The 17,896-nt window shown below is 31.0% G+C and overlaps 4 protein-coding genes across 4 annotated transcripts; all 4 read right to left on the bottom strand.

The window, feature by feature from the left end:
- Positions 1-230: 230 nt before the first annotated feature.
- On the bottom strand, positions 231-1,151 carry LOC110614066 (fasciclin-like arabinogalactan protein 12). The gene has a single exon (XM_021755529.1). The coding sequence runs from the start codon at positions 1,101-1,103 to the stop codon at positions 300-302; it is 804 nt and encodes a 267-aa protein (XP_021611221.1). The 5' UTR covers positions 1,104-1,151; the 3' UTR covers positions 231-299.
- Positions 1,152-2,944: 1,793 nt separating this feature from the next.
- Positions 2,945-4,015, bottom strand: LOC110613974 (fasciclin-like arabinogalactan protein 12). Its single transcript, XM_021755416.2, has one exon. It carries the CDS (start codon positions 3,934-3,936, stop codon positions 3,127-3,129), a length of 810 nt encoding a protein of 269 aa, XP_021611108.1. The 5' UTR covers positions 3,937-4,015; the 3' UTR covers positions 2,945-3,126.
- Positions 4,016-7,129: 3,114 nt separating this feature from the next.
- Positions 7,130-8,244, bottom strand: LOC110613211 (fasciclin-like arabinogalactan protein 12). The gene has a single exon (XM_021754238.2). It carries the CDS (start codon positions 8,062-8,064, stop codon positions 7,324-7,326), a length of 741 nt encoding a protein of 246 aa, XP_021609930.1. The 5' UTR covers positions 8,065-8,244; the 3' UTR covers positions 7,130-7,323.
- A 3,397-nt stretch (positions 8,245-11,641) lies between these two features.
- On the bottom strand, positions 11,642-13,680 carry LOC110612883 (protein FAM133B). Its single transcript, XM_021753721.2, has 4 exons — positions 13,165-13,680; positions 12,847-12,931; positions 12,149-12,190; positions 11,642-11,971 (listed from the first exon to the last, which is right to left on the bottom strand). The coding sequence occupies exons 1-4, from the start codon at positions 13,645-13,647 to the stop codon at positions 11,898-11,900; spliced, it is 684 nt and encodes a 227-aa protein (XP_021609413.1). The 5' UTR covers positions 13,648-13,680; the 3' UTR covers positions 11,642-11,897.
- Between the last annotated feature and the right edge of the window lie 4,216 nt (positions 13,681-17,896).

Here is a 17,896-nt window from a genome sequence, read left to right as displayed (position 1 = left end):
TAATTTAAGTTAATTACCCACACAACATATCATATATATCAAACTCAAATTCCATCAAATTAATTTTGAATCAAATTATATATATAGGTAATTAAATTGAATATTTAATTTTTCAAATCATTTGAAATATTGAAATGATTATAAATTATTCTAAATTTAATAATTTATGTCAAATGCATAATAAATTAGATTTGAGAAAAAAAAAAAACAATTATTCAAAATCACTCTCCTTCATCGATTCATTCAGAGGGTCAATAACCACAAAATTATTCAAAAAAAAAAAAAAAAAGATTGAATTCTTAATGCAATATTGCAGCCACCATAGCAACTGCAAGAGACGCCACATTGTTGTACCCAATTGAATTTACTGCACCAGAAAGATCGTTAGGAACAGTAGCACTGTCCACAGCAGGAGCCTTTTTGATGGGGCTCTCTGGTCCAGGTACCGGAGCCGGAGCTGGAGGCTTAGGAGTAAAAAGGTCCAAAGGAAGTAGCACTTTGTCAACCTGATAAATAGCAAGCTGATTATCTGTGTACACAGTTCCAGAAACGCTTGCATTTGTCAGCCCTGTAGCTATGTTCACCAAACTCCCTACTGTGGTGACGTTAAGTGATAATCGGCCGCCGGTTCCTGCCTGTGTCCTTACAGGATTACTCACAGTTTGGAACTGAGAACTTGATATAAATGCAGGAACTACATGAAACTTGACCAACTCAGCCTTCTGTCCATCGCTTAACGAGTTGAGAGTTCCTACTTTGAGGCTTGAAAACGAATTATCAGTTGGAGCAAAGATGGTTACTCCATTGTTAGTGTTATTAAGCTCTGAAAGTAACTCAGAATTCTCTTGGGTGGCTTTTAACAAGCGTGCTAAGATAGTGAAATGACCAGCCTTTTCGAGGATTTTGACAACGTCGGTTGGGCCAGGAGATGCCGCTACCTGTACTCCAGACGGAGCTTGTGCAGGTGGAGCAGGCGGTGATTGTACTGGGGAGACTGGCGGTGCCTGCACTGGAGCAGCTGCTGGTGATTGAGCCAACGTTCTGGTGCAGTTTAGGCAGAGAAGAAGAAGTGAAAATAACGAGAAGAAAGCTTGGCAGTTCATCTTTGTACTGGCTTAATGGTTTTGGGCCGCGCTGCAGGAAAATGATCAATGCTTGCAAGTGCTTGATGTGTAAAGAGCAGATAGAGAGAGATTTTTATAATGGTAAAAATAAATTAGGTGCAAAAATGAACCAATTATCTTAAAAAGCAGGAAAAAATAATAATATATTTTGGAGTAGGTGTGATTTTTCAAGTAGGTATGTGGGCAAATGAATATGTGCATGGATGTGCGGAAATGTCCTTTGTCTGTATCAAAAAGGGGAGCCAGCACTTTTCACTCAAGACATTTTAGCTGAAAAATAATGAGGAAGATTCACCAAGTTTCAGCAGTCATAATCCAACCCACATGAACAGGTTTATAGATTGTTTAGATATATCTATTAATGATTATAGATTCAGTTACAATGATTGGAGAATTGCCTATAAGCTTTTTATCCAAAGACACTGTGCAACACCCTGCGACTTCTTACTTATTTAATTACCATAATATTAGTTAATATATATATATATATATATATATTTTTACTATATGTATAAGAATTATTCAGAACTAATATATATGCTAAAATTATAGTAAGTTTACCTGTAAATGCATATTGATGACTTTTTTATCGGCTTTCTGGACGTATAAACACTGCAAAAATTTTCTATTAACAAAACAAAGTTGAATTCTACCAATACCATGGAAATGGCCCGTATAAAATATAACTACAATGTTGCATTTAATTCTTCAAGAACTATTTTTTTTGGTGTATGGGAGAAGATGAATAAGAGATATAACAATGTTGTTATTTACAGTGAATGATAAAATTAAGATATGTGCGTAAGTTTAGTCTCGTTTTTTTTCTCAAATTTTTTGGTCTTTTTGTGATGTTTAACCGTCATTCTATATTCTTATAACCTGTTATTCTCATTATTGGATAGTCATTTAATACCTTTCAACATCACACAAATATATTCTTATAACCTGTTATTCTCATTATTGGATAGCCATTTAATACCTTTCAACATCACGCAAATATGATTCCGAACGCTTGGAGGTTTGCATATTTGCGTATCAATCACCTCTAATGAGATGGACCTCTTTCTCACGGGCATGTTCCTTATTGAGTTCGGCATGTCCGTATTAAATCTGAACTAGTAACTTGACTTGCAAGTTGGATTTGAATGGACTATAATTTGACCTTTCAATATGGACTTGATCACGATCTGAATATGAAAGTCTAATAGTTATCGGATATATATAAAAAAATATAATAAAAAATCTTACCGATCAAACTTATAAATAATTTTAATTTTAATTTAAAATTTTAATCTTATTCCATCTTCACTATTTTTCTTATTATCCTAAAATCATACTCCTCTGATTATATACTTTTTATCTATTTTTTTTAGTTATTTCAAAATTATGCTATAGTAAAATATAAATTGAATATTATAATTTTATTTTATTTGTAATTATAAATCTCTTTAAATATTTTTTAATGTTTAATAAAATTTAATATTTTTAAGAGAGATATGATTAAAAAATTATTTTTTTTAATAAGTGTGAAAAAGTAAAAAGTAAATAAGCATATTTCAACATTTCTTCTTTTTTTTTCCTGTGCATGGCCTTGGGTATTTCAAGGCATTAACAAACATGAAATTGGTGTAATATTGCAAGTTTTTTTATTTTTATATATTACATGAATCCTCCTCTCTAAAACAGTCAGAACCAAACCATTTATCAATCTATTAGGATCAAACACACCATTAATTTTAAATAGAGAATACTTTTACTTTAACAAGTTATTAAAAAGTATGAAACAGAGAATTGAAAAAGTAAAAAATTTATCAAATATATTAATACAAAACTCAGTTTTTATTACTGATTCCCATACAAATGAAACTTGGAAGGAAGAGAAAAGGAATACAGATAGGACTGAAAGGAAAAATGGCAATTATTAAAAAGCACTCCAAATGCTGATCACCACCATTCAATCCAATTCAGAAAAAAGAACCCATCAAAACCCATTTGTGCATGATCACAAAGAAAATATTGCAGCAACTAGACCAACACCAAGGAGCACCACATGATAATGCATACAACTTACTGCACCAGATGTATTCACAGTAGTAGAAACCACAGGTGTATCAGCCACAGGAGTTGCCTTCTTGGGCTTTTTCTCGGGTGCTGGTCCTGGTGCTGGAGCTGGAGGCTTAGGAGTAAAAATGTCCATCGGAAGTAGAACCTTGTCGACTCTGTAAATGGCTAGCTGGTTATCTGTGTAGACCGTGCCAGAAATGCTTGTATTGGTAAGTCCTGTAGTGATGTTCACTGAGTTGGGATACGTAGTGAAGTTGAGAGATACACGGCCACCGCTTCCAGCCTCTGTTCCTACTGGGTTACTCACGGTCTGGAACTGGGAAGTTGATAGAAACGTTGGAATTACGTGAAACTTCACTAACTCAGACTTCTCTTCGTCGGTTAGGGAGTTGAGAGTCCCTGATTTGAGGCTTGAAAACGCACTATCGCTTGGTGCAAAGATGGTTATGCCATTGTTTGAGTTGTTGAGGACAGTGAGCAAGTGGTTTTCTTCTTGGGTTGATTTTAGAAGGCGGATGAAGACTGTGAAGTGACCATCTTTTTCAAGGATTTTAGTTACATTGGTAGGTGCAGGTACTGAAGATGGCTGTGCAGGGGATGTAGCTGGTGGCTGTGCAATGACTGGAGGAGGAGGAGATGCAGCCGCAGGTCCCTGCGCCGGTGCAGCAGCCGGAGACTGAGCTAGCGTTATAGTGCAATGAAGGAAGATAACAAGAAGTGAAAATGAGAAGAAAGATTGTTGCTTCATTATTGTAGGGTAGTTAACTAGAAACAAATGCAAAGAATGTACGAGGAAACCAGCTCTAGCTAGCTAGTACTTGTGCAAGTGCAAGTGCTTGATTTGCAAACAGGGGATAGAGAGGGTTTTATATTGTAGAGGTAACTTATCTGCAACAGGTGTAGGGTATATCAAATTATCAATGGAGAGGGATATAACACCATTGCAGCAAATTGTTTGCTTGGAAATGCAGGAAAAAAAGGAGGAGATTTCAAGTGGGTAAGTTGGCAAATGAGGATTGTGCATGATTGCTAGCTGATACGAGGCTTGTCATGTATCAAGAAGGAAGGATGGCTTTATCACTGAGAGGAGAGTCGGCTGTGACGTTTTAGCTAAAGAAAGTGGTCGATTCACTTCAGTTTCAGCTGCCTCAATCCGATTTTCTCAGATTATTTGATGAGTTCTAAGCCTAATTAAAGCCCTGCTTTTATCCAAATAAGCTAGCACAATTAATTTAACCATAGTAAGGTAGAAACTATAAAAACTTTAGCCATCATACTCGTGCATACAAAGAAAGCAAAACTCAATGGCAGCAGAGGATTTGGATTTGGTAATTTTCTCCAAGTTTCTGAGCATGCTGCAGCTAAGGCAAGCTAAAAGGTCGGTTCTTTTTTTTTTTTTTTTTTCTCTTATGGTATAGTTTGCTTTTGGTCAGCTAGAAGAATAAGGAACTGCAAAGCACCAGCAACAACAGCTACCCAAAAATTTCCTCTAATGGGTTCAGCCCAGGTAAGTCTGTTCCAGTTTCTTACATAACAAATCAAGGTATATGAATCTAATTTATGATAGGATATGCAAAGTAAATTCAAAAAAGTGCTTATAAATCATGCCAAATCATTTACTATGTCTTACCAATGTTTATAAAATTATTACTTTAATACTATTAAAATAATAATTTAAAATAAAAAAAATTATTTTTTTACTATATATAATAATATATTTTGATAAAAATTTGATTTAAGACCAATAAAATTTTAATTTAGCTATGTTTTTTCCATTGTAAGAGAGTAAATTATTATTTTATTTTATAACAGAAGAGAAAGATTTAGTACTTCTCCTAATATTACTATTAATTTATAATAATTAAAATTTAAATATATAAAATAATAATTTACTATGAAACCCTCATTAATTTATATAGTGATAAGTGTGTATATACATATATACTTACTATTGTATAATTTTGTACCGACTAAATTCACGAGTTAAAAATAAATAGATTCGAATTATTGATATTCGCCGTAAAGTAAACTATGACCTCTCGAGCCCTCGATTGATTTTATTTCTATACCGATTAAGTTCACGAGTTGAAAACAAGCAGACTCGAATTGCTGATATCCGTCATAGAGTAAACTATGACCTATCGAGCCCTCGATTGATTTTACTTAGAGGTCAATAATAGACAATAATTCTCTCCAAATTAAACACAACTTATAACTTTCATTATATTATACTCTTCAAGAGCAATTCTTTTTAAAATTTCAAAAAGGACTTGATTTAAAATCTCATTTTAGTTAAGAATTCTTATGGTTTTGGAGGATGCCGCTATAAAAAATCATACGCGTGTATTTATACACACATGCTCAAGTATGTTAATTATTTTGGACCTATGGGCTAATTAGGCATAGTAGAATAAATATGCAAGTGGAAGAATGAATTGATAGGGCTTTGCGGTTGTGGTAAGAAATTCAGCTTCAATAATGATTCTAAATAATGTGTACCAAATAAGAAATCTACAATTCTATGATTGTGTCCTCAATAATTTTACTATGCTTCTCAAGTCAACCAGGGAATCATTACCAGTTTTATTATTTATTAATTTGCTACAAATTATTTGGTAAATTAATTAAATCCTGTTCGGAAACAACTATATTTGATAAATTAATTAAAACACTATTTTAAATGATTAGATAATAAATTATAAGGAGATTTACATTTTAGTCCTTAGATATTATCATTATTAATAAGTCAGTTCCTGCATTTTCAGAAACTTATTAAAACGTTCTTAACTTTTTTTTCCGTCAAAGAAATAGTTTTTCTGTCATCTTTTCCATTAAAAATAGATAAAGAATGAGAGAGAAAATTTTTAAAATCCAATTTTACCCTCAAATAAAATCCTTTATTTAGTTCTTGAATATTACTATTATTAACAAATCAGTCCCTACATTTTCAAAAATCTATTAAAATATTCTTATCTTTTCTCATATCTATTAAAATGTCCTTATTGTTTCTTTTCGTCAACGAAATAGTACCTCCTCATCCTCCTCCTCCTTAAAAAAGAAAAAAAGAAGAAGAAGAAAATGATGATGATGAAGGAGAAGAAGGAGAAGAAGAAGAAGAAGAAGAAGAAAGAAGAAGAAAGAAGAAGAAGAAGAAAAAGAAGAAGAAAGAGAAGAAGATGATGAAGAAAAATAAGAAGAAAAAGAAAAATCTCCTCCTCCTTAAAAAAGAAGAATAAAAAGAAAAATCGAAGAAAAATCAAAGAAGAAGAAGAAAAAGTAGAACCAAAGAATAAGAAGATAAGCGAGGAGGAAGAATCAGTGAAGAATGAGGAGGAGGAAAAGAATAGGGTAATTTATTTTTTTACTATATTTTTAACGGCAAAAATAAAATGAATGACTATTTTGTTGACGGAGAAAAAAGATAAGTACGTTTTAATAAATTTCTAAAATTATAGGAACTGACTTGTTAATAATGATAGTACCAGAAACTAAATTATAATCTCCTCAAATTATAAAGAAACTACCTCTCAGTATTAAAACAATGTGAAAAAATGAAATAATTGGAATTATTTTTTTTAGGTAGACTTAATTACCTATTAATTATATATAAGGTTTATTAATCACTAAAATAATTTTATAATATCATAATTAGCTTTCATGTTATGATTACTTAATTAATAACGATTAATATTTATTATTAATTTATTGGAATGAAAATTCAATTTTAATCTGATGGAAAATTGAGATCTCCATTTCGATTGTCTAAAGCCATTAATTAATATTTGTTCTTACTCATTTTTTTCACTGTTCATCAGAATTGACATTACTTGGTACCAATATTTTTCAAAAATATGTTACAAAATTCTCAAAGTACATAAATCTGAAAATGAAAATTGGGAATAATTAAAATCCCAAGAAAATAAAAGGAAGAAAAACAAAAATTAAACACAAAAATTCAATCTTAATTCACAAATTTGAATGATACAATTGAGACAAAAAAAAAAAACAATAATTATTCAAAATCACTCACCATTTCTCGATCATCACCACCACCATCATCAACCCAACTCATCAAAATCATACACCATTGGAAAACTGAACTTACTCCAACATGCCTCATCAAAAGCCATTTGTGTCACAAAGAAACTATTGCACTTACAATCCCAACTCCAAAAAACACCACATTATTACTCACTATAAAGCTTACTGCTCCAGAAATATCCTTAGAAGTTGTTGGACTGTCTGCACTCTTCCCTTTCTTCTTCTTCGGAATCTCCGGCGCCGGTGCCGGAGGTGGAGGTTTAGGGGTAAAAATATCTATAGGAAGAAGCACTTTGTCAACTTGATAAATAGCAAGTTGCCCATCAGTGTACACAGTTCCAGATACACTTGTATTAGTAAGCCCTGTGGATATATTCACTGCATTTCCTGTTGTTGTCACATTAAGCTGAAATCTGTCACCTGATCCTGCTTGTGTAGCTACAGGATTGCTCACAGTTTGGAACTGAGAACTCGACAGATATGTTGGGATGATGTGAAACTGCACAAGCTCAGCCTTTTCTTGATCGTTTATGGAGTTAAGGGTGCCTGATTTCAAGCTCTGAAAAGCACTATCACTTGGTGCAAAGATGGTGATGCCATTGTTAGTGTTGTTGAGCTGACCATTCAATGTGACATCTTCCTGGGTTGCTTTCAGAAGCCTGATGAACACAGTGAACTGCCCAGCTTTCTCGAGGACTTTCGTGACGTTGGTAGGGCCAGGTGGTGCAGGAGCAGCTGCCGGACCTTGAGCAAAGGCGGTGGTGGTGCAATAGAGGAGGAAGAAAAGCAAAAATTTGGCCACCATGATAGGCTGTTTTGGGCTCCGGTGGCCCATATTACTAAAAAGAAAGCAAAAATGAATGTAGTCCTAGCTTGCAACACAACAAGTGTTTGATGTGTAAAGAAAGGAAAGGAAAGGGTTTTTTATAGGGAGAGAAACAATGCAAGTTAGGTATAATGATGATTTTTTGTGGGAAAGAATTTAGACTCTGTTATTGGATTTATCTTTATGAGAAAGGGGGTGGGAGGGGAATCAGTGGAGAGAGAGAACTGTTGGGATCAGCTAGTTTGCTTGGAAAAACAGAAAGAACAGGGAAGATGGGACTTTGCATGATTGCTTTGCTTTTACTTTGTTAATGTATTTTGGGTAAATGCCTGATATTGCTTGCCACAATCCTACGAAATCAGCTGTTTTTGGGTTTTCCATTTTTTAATGTTTTGGTTATTTTTTGTGAAGACTCTATTAATTGGTGGTTTGTCAGTTGGGTCCACTGCCCCACCAAAAACCCTCGTTAAGTTTATCCTCCGACCCATGTTTCATTTCATCTGCTTTCACTTCTCATTGACACTGTGGGCTCCTTGTGCTCCGCAATTATAGCAATTATCTTTATACAATTAGCTTTAATGAAGATTTAAAATAGAATCACCATTAAGTTGTAACTGTATAAACCGAAAATGGAATTTTAGAAATTTATTGAAATCAAATTGAATTGAGTTTGAAGATGAATTAAGTTAAATCAAATCATTTTCATTCAATTAAAATTGATTCAATTTAATTAGTTAGACTTTTTAAAAAAATGATTTTTTTCTGTTAAACTTTATTTTTTATATTATTAAAAATTAATTAAAGTGTTTCGATTTTAATTTTCATCTAATAAATACCACTAAAAGAAAAAAATCAATAAATTTGAAATTAAAAACTAAAAATAATTTTTTTTTAAAATATATTTCATATATTTATCCAAAGCAAACTTTGCAATATCCAAAGAAAAATGGTGGGTTGGGCATTCGGAATTTTGGATTAATGAATCAAGCTATGTTGGGTAAATTATGTTGGCGAGAATTTATGAACCATCTGACTTATGGATCTCATGTCTTCTTTGGAAATATAATAATGGTAGAATTTCTTGAAATCTTCGAGTACCTCCTGGTACCTCTATGAATTAGAAGGCTTTATGCTGGAGCCTCCAATTAGTTTCTAGCGGTGTTTCTATTGACGTTCGTAGTGGTACTAATGTTAAGTTTTGGCAAGATGATTGGCTTTCGGTTGGACCTCTTTTCCGATTGACTTCTGCTCCTATTGATCCTTTGGAATTAGAGGTGGTTGTGAGATATTATTGGATCCCTGGATATGGATGGGATTGGAATCGGTTGTCTTTATGGCTACCTGATTTCGTTTTAGCATTTTTACTCCCCATTTGCCTACATGATGATGTTAACTCAAGGGATGGAATAATATGGAGACATTCCATTAGTGGACAGTATTCAGTTAAAACGGGGTACTCTCTTCTGGTGGAGAAATGTGGTTTACTAGTTGCCTTACCATTATGGAAGCTTATTTGGAAAGCACCTGGCACGCAGAGGATGCGAGTTTTTCTGTGGGAAGTTGCCCATGAAAAAATTATGGTCAATATTCAGCGGTTTCGGAGAGGATGGATTAATTCAGACTTGTGTATGAGCTGTGGTATTCAGTCTGAGTCGGTGCTACATGTTTTAAGAGGTTGCAACTTTATTAAGAGTTGCTGGCTTAATTTATTACCTGCTAAGGAAGTCCAAACCTTTTTTGGCTTCGTTGATATCCGCGAATGGTTGTCTTGGTGTCTTAAAAGCTCTTTTTGTATTGGTAAGCTTCCCTGGCCTGTGGTTTTTATGGTTACAGTTTGGTGGGCATGGAAATTTCGCAATGAACGACCCTTCAATATTGGGGTCCAAAGATCAGTTCCTCACCCACTAATCTTGGGCAAGGCTAAGGAAATATATCAAGCCTGGAATGGTTATTTTCCTTCTTCTATTCAACGTCAATGTCGAGTGATTAGAGTGGCCTGGACACCAGCAGCTATGGGGTGGATTACAATCAACACAGATGGTAGTGTGCGTCAAAATTCAGGAGCTGCAACCTGTGTGGGTTCTTTTCGAGACAGTTATGGGAAATGGCTACTTGGTTTTCATTGTGTGTTGGGAGTTTGTGGTGTGGTTGAGGCAGAATTATGGGCCATATATCATGCTTTGAATGTGGCTTGGAGTAGGGGATGGCGGAAAATTGTTATCCAAACTGATTCTCAAGTTGTTGTTCAGCTTCTTCAAGGTCAAGGCAGTGGTGTTTATAGACTGCAGTCTTTAGTTATTAATTGCAGAGCTCTTATCCTGCGGGAATGGGTGGTTAAGGTCGTGAAAATATATAGGGAGCTAATATGGTAGCGGATTATCTTGCGAATAGTGCGCATGGTGGAGTTTTTGATATGAGTCTTATTGATTTGCCTTTATCTAGTATTAAGCTCCTCTTAGATGCTGACTGTATAAATGTTGTTCATGATCGTATAATAAATTAAAGGGCTCTATCCCTCCTTTTCAAAAAAACAAAATTTAATTTTACTAATTTTTTTTACTAAAATCTAACCAAATCGATATCATTAAAATTATTAAAATTAAAATCAAATCTAACCGAAAATTTCAAAAATAAAAAATAATTAAAATTTTAAATTAATTTAATTCGATCAATTATTTTAATTTACATAAAATACAATTCACTCCTAATTTAAACTCAAATCTTTTTATTCTAAAAATGAATTCGATATTTATAAATTAAATCCATTATAGTAATTTTTTCTTTTTTAAGTATTAAAGGAAAGAATAGAATTTAGTTACTCATAAAGTGAATAATGATAATAATGATGATAAAAGAGATAATGAGAGGCTTCGGTAGGTGTATTTAGGGATGATTGCAAGTGAAATTCATATAATGACCAACCAACAGTGACATTGCATTTGTTGTACAGAGGTGACCAGCCAACTTCATCTAATGCTGAGTGCCCTTTCAGCCTATGCACCATCATCATGGACCCAAATATTGGTTGGTTAGTTGCTAAATCTAATCTTAAAGGTTCGATTTTCTTTATTTTTTTTTTAGGAAAATTGGTACTTAGAACCAATGGGGTGGCACTAAATTTCATGTAAATATGATAAGGATGTCTTCTTAATACAACATAAAGTTGGTACTGGCCCTTTTCTTCATTTTGTTGTTGTTTTTTCTTCATTCTGTTGGATTATAAACCACTCTGCTGATGGTTTTTGGCGGGCAGGCAGAGCATCTCTCTTATATGGAACTAACATATCCCATGGCTTGAGATCCTCTGAAGGGAATTTTTCAGCAGTGGGTCTGAGAATGAACCAATTCTAGTCACAAGAATTGTGTATACTTAAGCAAACAAAAGAGAATTTCATAGTCATTAACCCAACGTGAAAGTAATTCAATTTACAGAAAATATGGGGTCATAGCTGCATCAACCCTTTCTTTTGCAACGTGAAGAGAAAGATGTGTGCATACACATGGATCCCATCCGAATCACTAGGAATCAAAACCATTGCCTGCTAAAATACACAGCCAATCGAAAGCAAAGGAAAGGCCCAGCAAATGAAAATAACTTACCAATCTACCTTGTAACAAGGAATTGTTTTTCATCAGTAAAATACAATGCCAATTGAAAACACAGGGCTACTATGAAATTAAAGCGAATAACCTATTTGAGTTGTTAGAAACTGATGCCTTTCAGCTCCATAATATACAGCCAATTGAAAACTAATGGAGAAGGCCTATGAGATAAGCATGAATTACCAAGCAAATTGTGTAATTTCAAGGATTATAATCTCAGTTCACATGTTAACACGGTCCTATCCTTCCCTGTTCTCCACCAAATTCCTCTGTGCCAAGGCATCCACCGCCTTTAGTTTCTCAGGAACGAAATCTAGATACACAAAACATTATATACATAAATAAACAAACGCAAGGTACAGTAATAGCATCATGAAACATGACAATACCAAACAAGATAGGAAATAACTCGGTCCATGCTGAAAAGTTTACATCTAGGCATTAAATGAGAAAGACACAACAGAGCATGGAGAAGAATTGTAAAAAGTACCTGAAAGAAAATCAAATCTCCTCTGCTCACTAACAGCTGTTGCTGAAACCGGAAACAAGCCAAAAAGAGAGCATCTCAATACCATCTCAATTAATAAGAGAATACTATTCCCACTGCGTAGTATAATCATTCTATGGTCGCACAAAAATGGCACACAGTTACTAAGGATCTAAATCCAAACATAAAATGATTCATTGGTCAGTTGAATGGCTTGATCCCACTATATGTTGACAATCAAAACATCTTAGAATTTTCAAGCTGGATACGGGTTCCTATCTTTACACAAGGGAGACTCCACACAATGGTAGCTCTTCTATAGCAAAATTTCCTTCAACGGATCAAATCAAAGGATAAAATAATAAAAGAAACAAATAGCATGAACTATTCAGAATCCCTTCGGAACAAACAATTGCATGAATCCCCTACAATTTGGACCTCAACAGCTGAAATCATCAGAATAATTCATTACTAAAGACACAAAAAAATCCTAAATTTTACTTCAGCTATTACGTCTTGCAATCTGTTTCTGATAGAGCATTAAAATTATGATAAGAAACATACTCAAAAGCAGCTTAACAAGTTTGCAAGAGTTCCCAACTTCCAATGCACATCCTATATCAATATTGCATAACATTCACCAAAAAAAAATTAAAATTTTATGCTTGACAGGGAAAATTTTTGATAGAAAGAGAGATTACACAGGTGCTTGTAAGCAAGATAATTCTTTCGATCTCGGACTGAACATCCATATGCTTCCTCGCAAAATTGTTCAATGAACTTCTCCTGTAACCAACCAAAAACCTTGTAAAGGCAATTTTTTTATTCGTACCATAATTGAAGAAAACAACTAATTTCCCAATATTTAAAAGAAGATTAACTGCACATTAAACAATTTCCCTAACCATCCACATAATTAGTCCGTAAAGCCAAAACCCCAGAAAAAGGAACCCTAACCCTAGCACTGCAACATATCAGAAACCCGGGAGATGAAATTGGGAAGCAAAATGATAATGTACCGTGGCTTTATTGACGAGAAAAACGACATCCTGACTAAGTTGCAGACCAGGGTCTTCGCTTTTCATTATCCTCTTTATCCTGGCCATTGGAAACCTACACATAGTCCCATCTTCTCCATCTTCATTATCAGCTTCTGCTTTTTCTTTTCTCTTGTTGGTTTTAACGGGTTTGGAGCTTTTGTTGCTTCGATTACTGGGCTCGATTCTCTTTGCAATTTCTTCTCTGTCGTCATCTTGTGATTCCTGGGAGTCGCAGCTTGAGGATGGGATTATCAAGACCTCAGGTGGTTCGCTTATTGTGCCATTGGAAGTCTTACTATGCTGCTGCTTTTTCTTTTTCTTTTTCTCTTTCTCGCCCTCTTGCTTCGGTGATTTTGTGAGTGTTTTTTTTATGGGAGATTTGGAGGTCACCGCTCCTTCTTTGTTCTTCTTCTTCTTCTTCTTCTGCTCTTCCTCGTTCTTGGATTTCTCGATGGAGGCCATAGTTCAGGTTTCATGGCCAGGTTCGAGCGAGAGATTCTATATATGTGGGCTGATTGTTACCGTTATAGAAACTCTTCATGGGCCTTCTGTTTAGTTAAGTAATTGTTGAAATTAAACGATCCATTAATCCATCAAATTCAACGCAAAATTTAAGGCTAAATTAAAATTATTAAGGTAATTTTCTCAAAGAATAACTATCAATATCTAATTAAAAATTATATAAAATTAATAAATATAAATAAGTGAATTTTAGCACTCCGAGACTTAAACGGATGGAAAATGAATCTTGATAGACTTGAGAGGTCTGGTTCTACTCCCCCAACCCCTATTTAAAAAAAAAAAAAATAAGTGAATTTTATTTAATTTTTATATAAATTTTATTATATTATTATATTTTAACTCCGTCATAAATCAAATATGGGTAAATTTTTCTAATACATGCAAACTCAGGGGACACACATAATGCTGCCTCTCCACCCTCATATAATGTGTTGGTCTTAACGTTCAATCATATTATAAAGCCTGCCTATATATATATGATTTTTTTTATCAAGTAAAAAATTACGACAAATTTTCCATGATTTGTAGGGGTGTAATCGAACCGAGCCGAGCCGAGCTGAGCTTTGTAAAGCTCAAGCTGGTTTATTAAAAAAGTTTGGAAGATCGAACTCGATTCAAACTCTAATATTTGATTCGAGCTCGACTCGAAAATTAAATATTATAATCGAGCTCGATTCGAGCTCGACTCGTGAAAGGCTCGTTCAGTTTAATAACGAGCCTAATTCGAGCTCGAGCTCGAAAAGCTCGATTAAGAAGCTCGTTAATAAAACTCGAGCTTGAACTCGAAAAACTCGATTAAGAAACTCGTTAAAAAAGCTCGAATAATATTAATAATTATAAATTTTTAGTAATAATTATATAAATATATTAATAATGATTAATTAAATATTTATAGTAGTATCTAGTTTAAAAAGATTTTTATAATTATACTTTAATTTTAAAAAGTATTTAGTTTTCTAATTTAATTTATCAGGTAATACTACTTGAATAATAATATTAAAAAGTACTTATTATTATTTGAAATTTCTAAAAATATAATTTTTAATTATTTATAGTATTGATATAGGACTGATTATATTTTTTTAAGTTAAAACTTTTAATAATAATACTTGGTTAAGATGAAATTTAAAAATGAAATGTCAGAAATCGAAAATTATTGTCGATAATTATTATTTTTAACCAATAATACTTTGATACTTTAATCAATAATGCTTAGTTAAAATTTTTAACTAAAAAAATACTTGATTAATATACATTGTTTACTTAATTAATTATTATTAATATACTTTGATAATTATTATTATCTTTTATATTGTATGCTTAATTATATACAAAAAAATTTTATAATTATACTTTAATTTTAAAATGTATATAATTTTTACAACTCAATTTATGACGTAGTACTATAATTTTAAAGAATACTTATTATAATAATTAATATTAATTATTTATGATTATACATTAATTTTATTGAATCTTATTATAATAATTATATACAAAAGATTTTTATAATTTAATTTTAAAGAATACTAATTATAATAATTAATCTTAATTATTTATAATTTTCAATACTGTAATTTTCAAGTATTTATAATAGTTTAAATTTTATAACTTTATAATTATTTTTATTTTTTTAATAATATATGACTTGTTCATAAATTTATTTAACGAATTAGTTCACCAATTTATTTAAACAATATTACTCACAAGCCTATTTAACGAGTCTATTCGTGAGCCTTCTCAACGAGTCAGCTCGCGAGTCTTAACGAGCCGAATACTATTGAGCTCAAGCTCGGCTCGTTTAAGTGACGAGCCTCAAAATTGAGCTCAAGCTTGGCTCGTTTAAAAAACGAGCCGAACTCGGTCGAACTTTTATCGAGTCGAGTCTCGAGTAGCTCACGAATAGTTTAACTCATTTACAGCCCTAATGATTTGGTATTATTCTGATTATGGAACGCCCTATTGCGTCTCATGATTTTTTATTTTCGTTCCCACACGCTATTGATGGCTATTGAACAATCGGTACTAATTTATTTTTGAAGGTTTTTTTAACTTTATTGAATGTCGTTTTTATAGATTTTGTGCATGTAGTTTGCCTTCTTCTTTCGCTTGATTCTATATTGATCAGCTTAGGCGAGATGTCGATGAATGTCAATATTATAGTGATGGATTCGCTTAAGTCGGTGTTTTTGTCGATGGTGTGGTGTTTGTTATCTTTTATTTTTTTTTATTCGGTTTGATGTGTTATTTTATAATTTAATTTTTTTTAAAAATTTTTTATTAGTTTAAATTTTTAAATATTTTCTTTTAAATACCTCTTGTATATAGCTCAATAGACATTATTAAATGCTATAAAATGAGTGTTGATAAAAAAGTTAATTATAAAAAATTATAATGTGATTTAGCGTATTTTCACATTGTTAGCATAGTGAGGCTACACTGTTAAATATCACTAAGTCAATTATAATTTACTCTTGATATTTGATAAAATTATATTTTAATTCATATATTTTTAAATTTAGTCCATTAAATTTTGTTTGATTAATAAAATACTTCTTTAATTTAAACTTTATATTTTTAATTAAAACCAATTTTCATATTTTTATAAATTAACCTCTAAATATTATAATTATTAATAAGTCTTTATATTTATAAATTAATTAATTAATTTATTAAATTTTAGTATAATGTGAAAAATAATAAAATAAAAATAAAATAAAAAATTTTGATATCTCATTTATGTCCTAATTAATAAAAATAATCATTAAAAAGAGAAGAATTAAACGACAAAGAATTCTTTGGAATTGAATTTAAATGTATATTATGTCAAAATTCTTGATTTAATTATATTTTTTATTAATTTATTCTTAAATATAATATATAAATTTAATAAATATATATAATTAATTTAAAAAATAATTATAATATTTAGGAATCAATTTGTAAAAATATAAGAATGTATATAACTAAATTGCTATTTTATTATAAAATAAAACTTTATAATTAAATTTATAAATATTTAAACTAAAATATTTTTTATAAAATTTTAAGAATTAAAATATAATTTATTTAAATTAATGATTATTTTAAAAATTACCACACCAGGATTTATTAATGATATTAAATAGAAAAAACTGCATACATCTTTTTGTCATAATAAAAAAATCTACTTTGAAAAAGACATCGATCTACAAAATAATTTTTTATAATTATTTAAAAATTAAAAATTGATAAAATAATATATAGTATAAGATTTTTTTTTTTTTAAAATCCCCTTTACTCAAATTAGAGATTAGCAAAACATAAAAATAATTGTAAATGATAACTTAATAGTACATGTAAGACAAAAATAAATGTATATTTAACTTTATTAATTCAAATATTATAAGAGTTAAAGACAAATAGCTTTGTATATTCATACTGATAGATTTAATTTTTTTCTCTTTAGAGAAATGTATTTTTTTTTCCAATTTAAATAGTTTAGAAAAGAAGAGTTAAATGAGAGAGATGTTAAAAAAATATAAATATATATTGTACCTGGATAAAATCTAAATTGAGAAATTCAATTTACTTTGAAATATTGTAACAGGAAATATAAAATAATTTTTTTTTAAAATGGGATTGAGAATCAAAAAAGTAATCTTAAATTTGTTAGATTCACTTATCATCATACTAAATTTATCATCATACTAAATTTATAAATTTATAAGTAAAAATATAAAATAATTTTATTTAGTTTTTAAATATTTTATTAATTAATTTTAAGTTATAAATATTTTAATTTTGTTAATTAATTTTAATCAAAACCATTCATATTAATTTTTACATAAATTCAAAACCCAATGACATCCCTAGACCCAACCTCTCCTCCGTACGTGAGGAAGAGATTAAACTTAATTACCTATAGTATTAAAATTAGAACGTATATTCCGTCAATTCAGTTTAATTTAAAAATCAAATTTTAATTTTTTTAAAAATTAAATTAAACTAAATTAAAATAAAAATTAATGTGAACCAATTTAATTTAATTTAATTTAATCGACTAAATTTTTTTTCACTTTATTTTTAATATTCTAAAATTTCATTTAAAAATTTCAATCTTATTTAAAATTTAATTTTCTTATATTATCAAAATTATATTGTATTATGACAAATCAGTTTAATTTAATTTTATCAAATTTTCAAATTA

The sequence above is a fragment of the Manihot esculenta genome, chromosome 4 (assembly GCF_001659605.2).
Source record: "Manihot esculenta cultivar AM560-2 chromosome 4, M.esculenta_v8, whole genome shotgun sequence".
Classification (NCBI taxonomy): Eukaryota; Viridiplantae; Streptophyta; class Magnoliopsida; order Malpighiales; family Euphorbiaceae; genus Manihot; species Manihot esculenta.
Note: the sequence above shows the minus strand (reverse complement) of the source record. Positions and strands in the feature narration are given on the sequence as shown.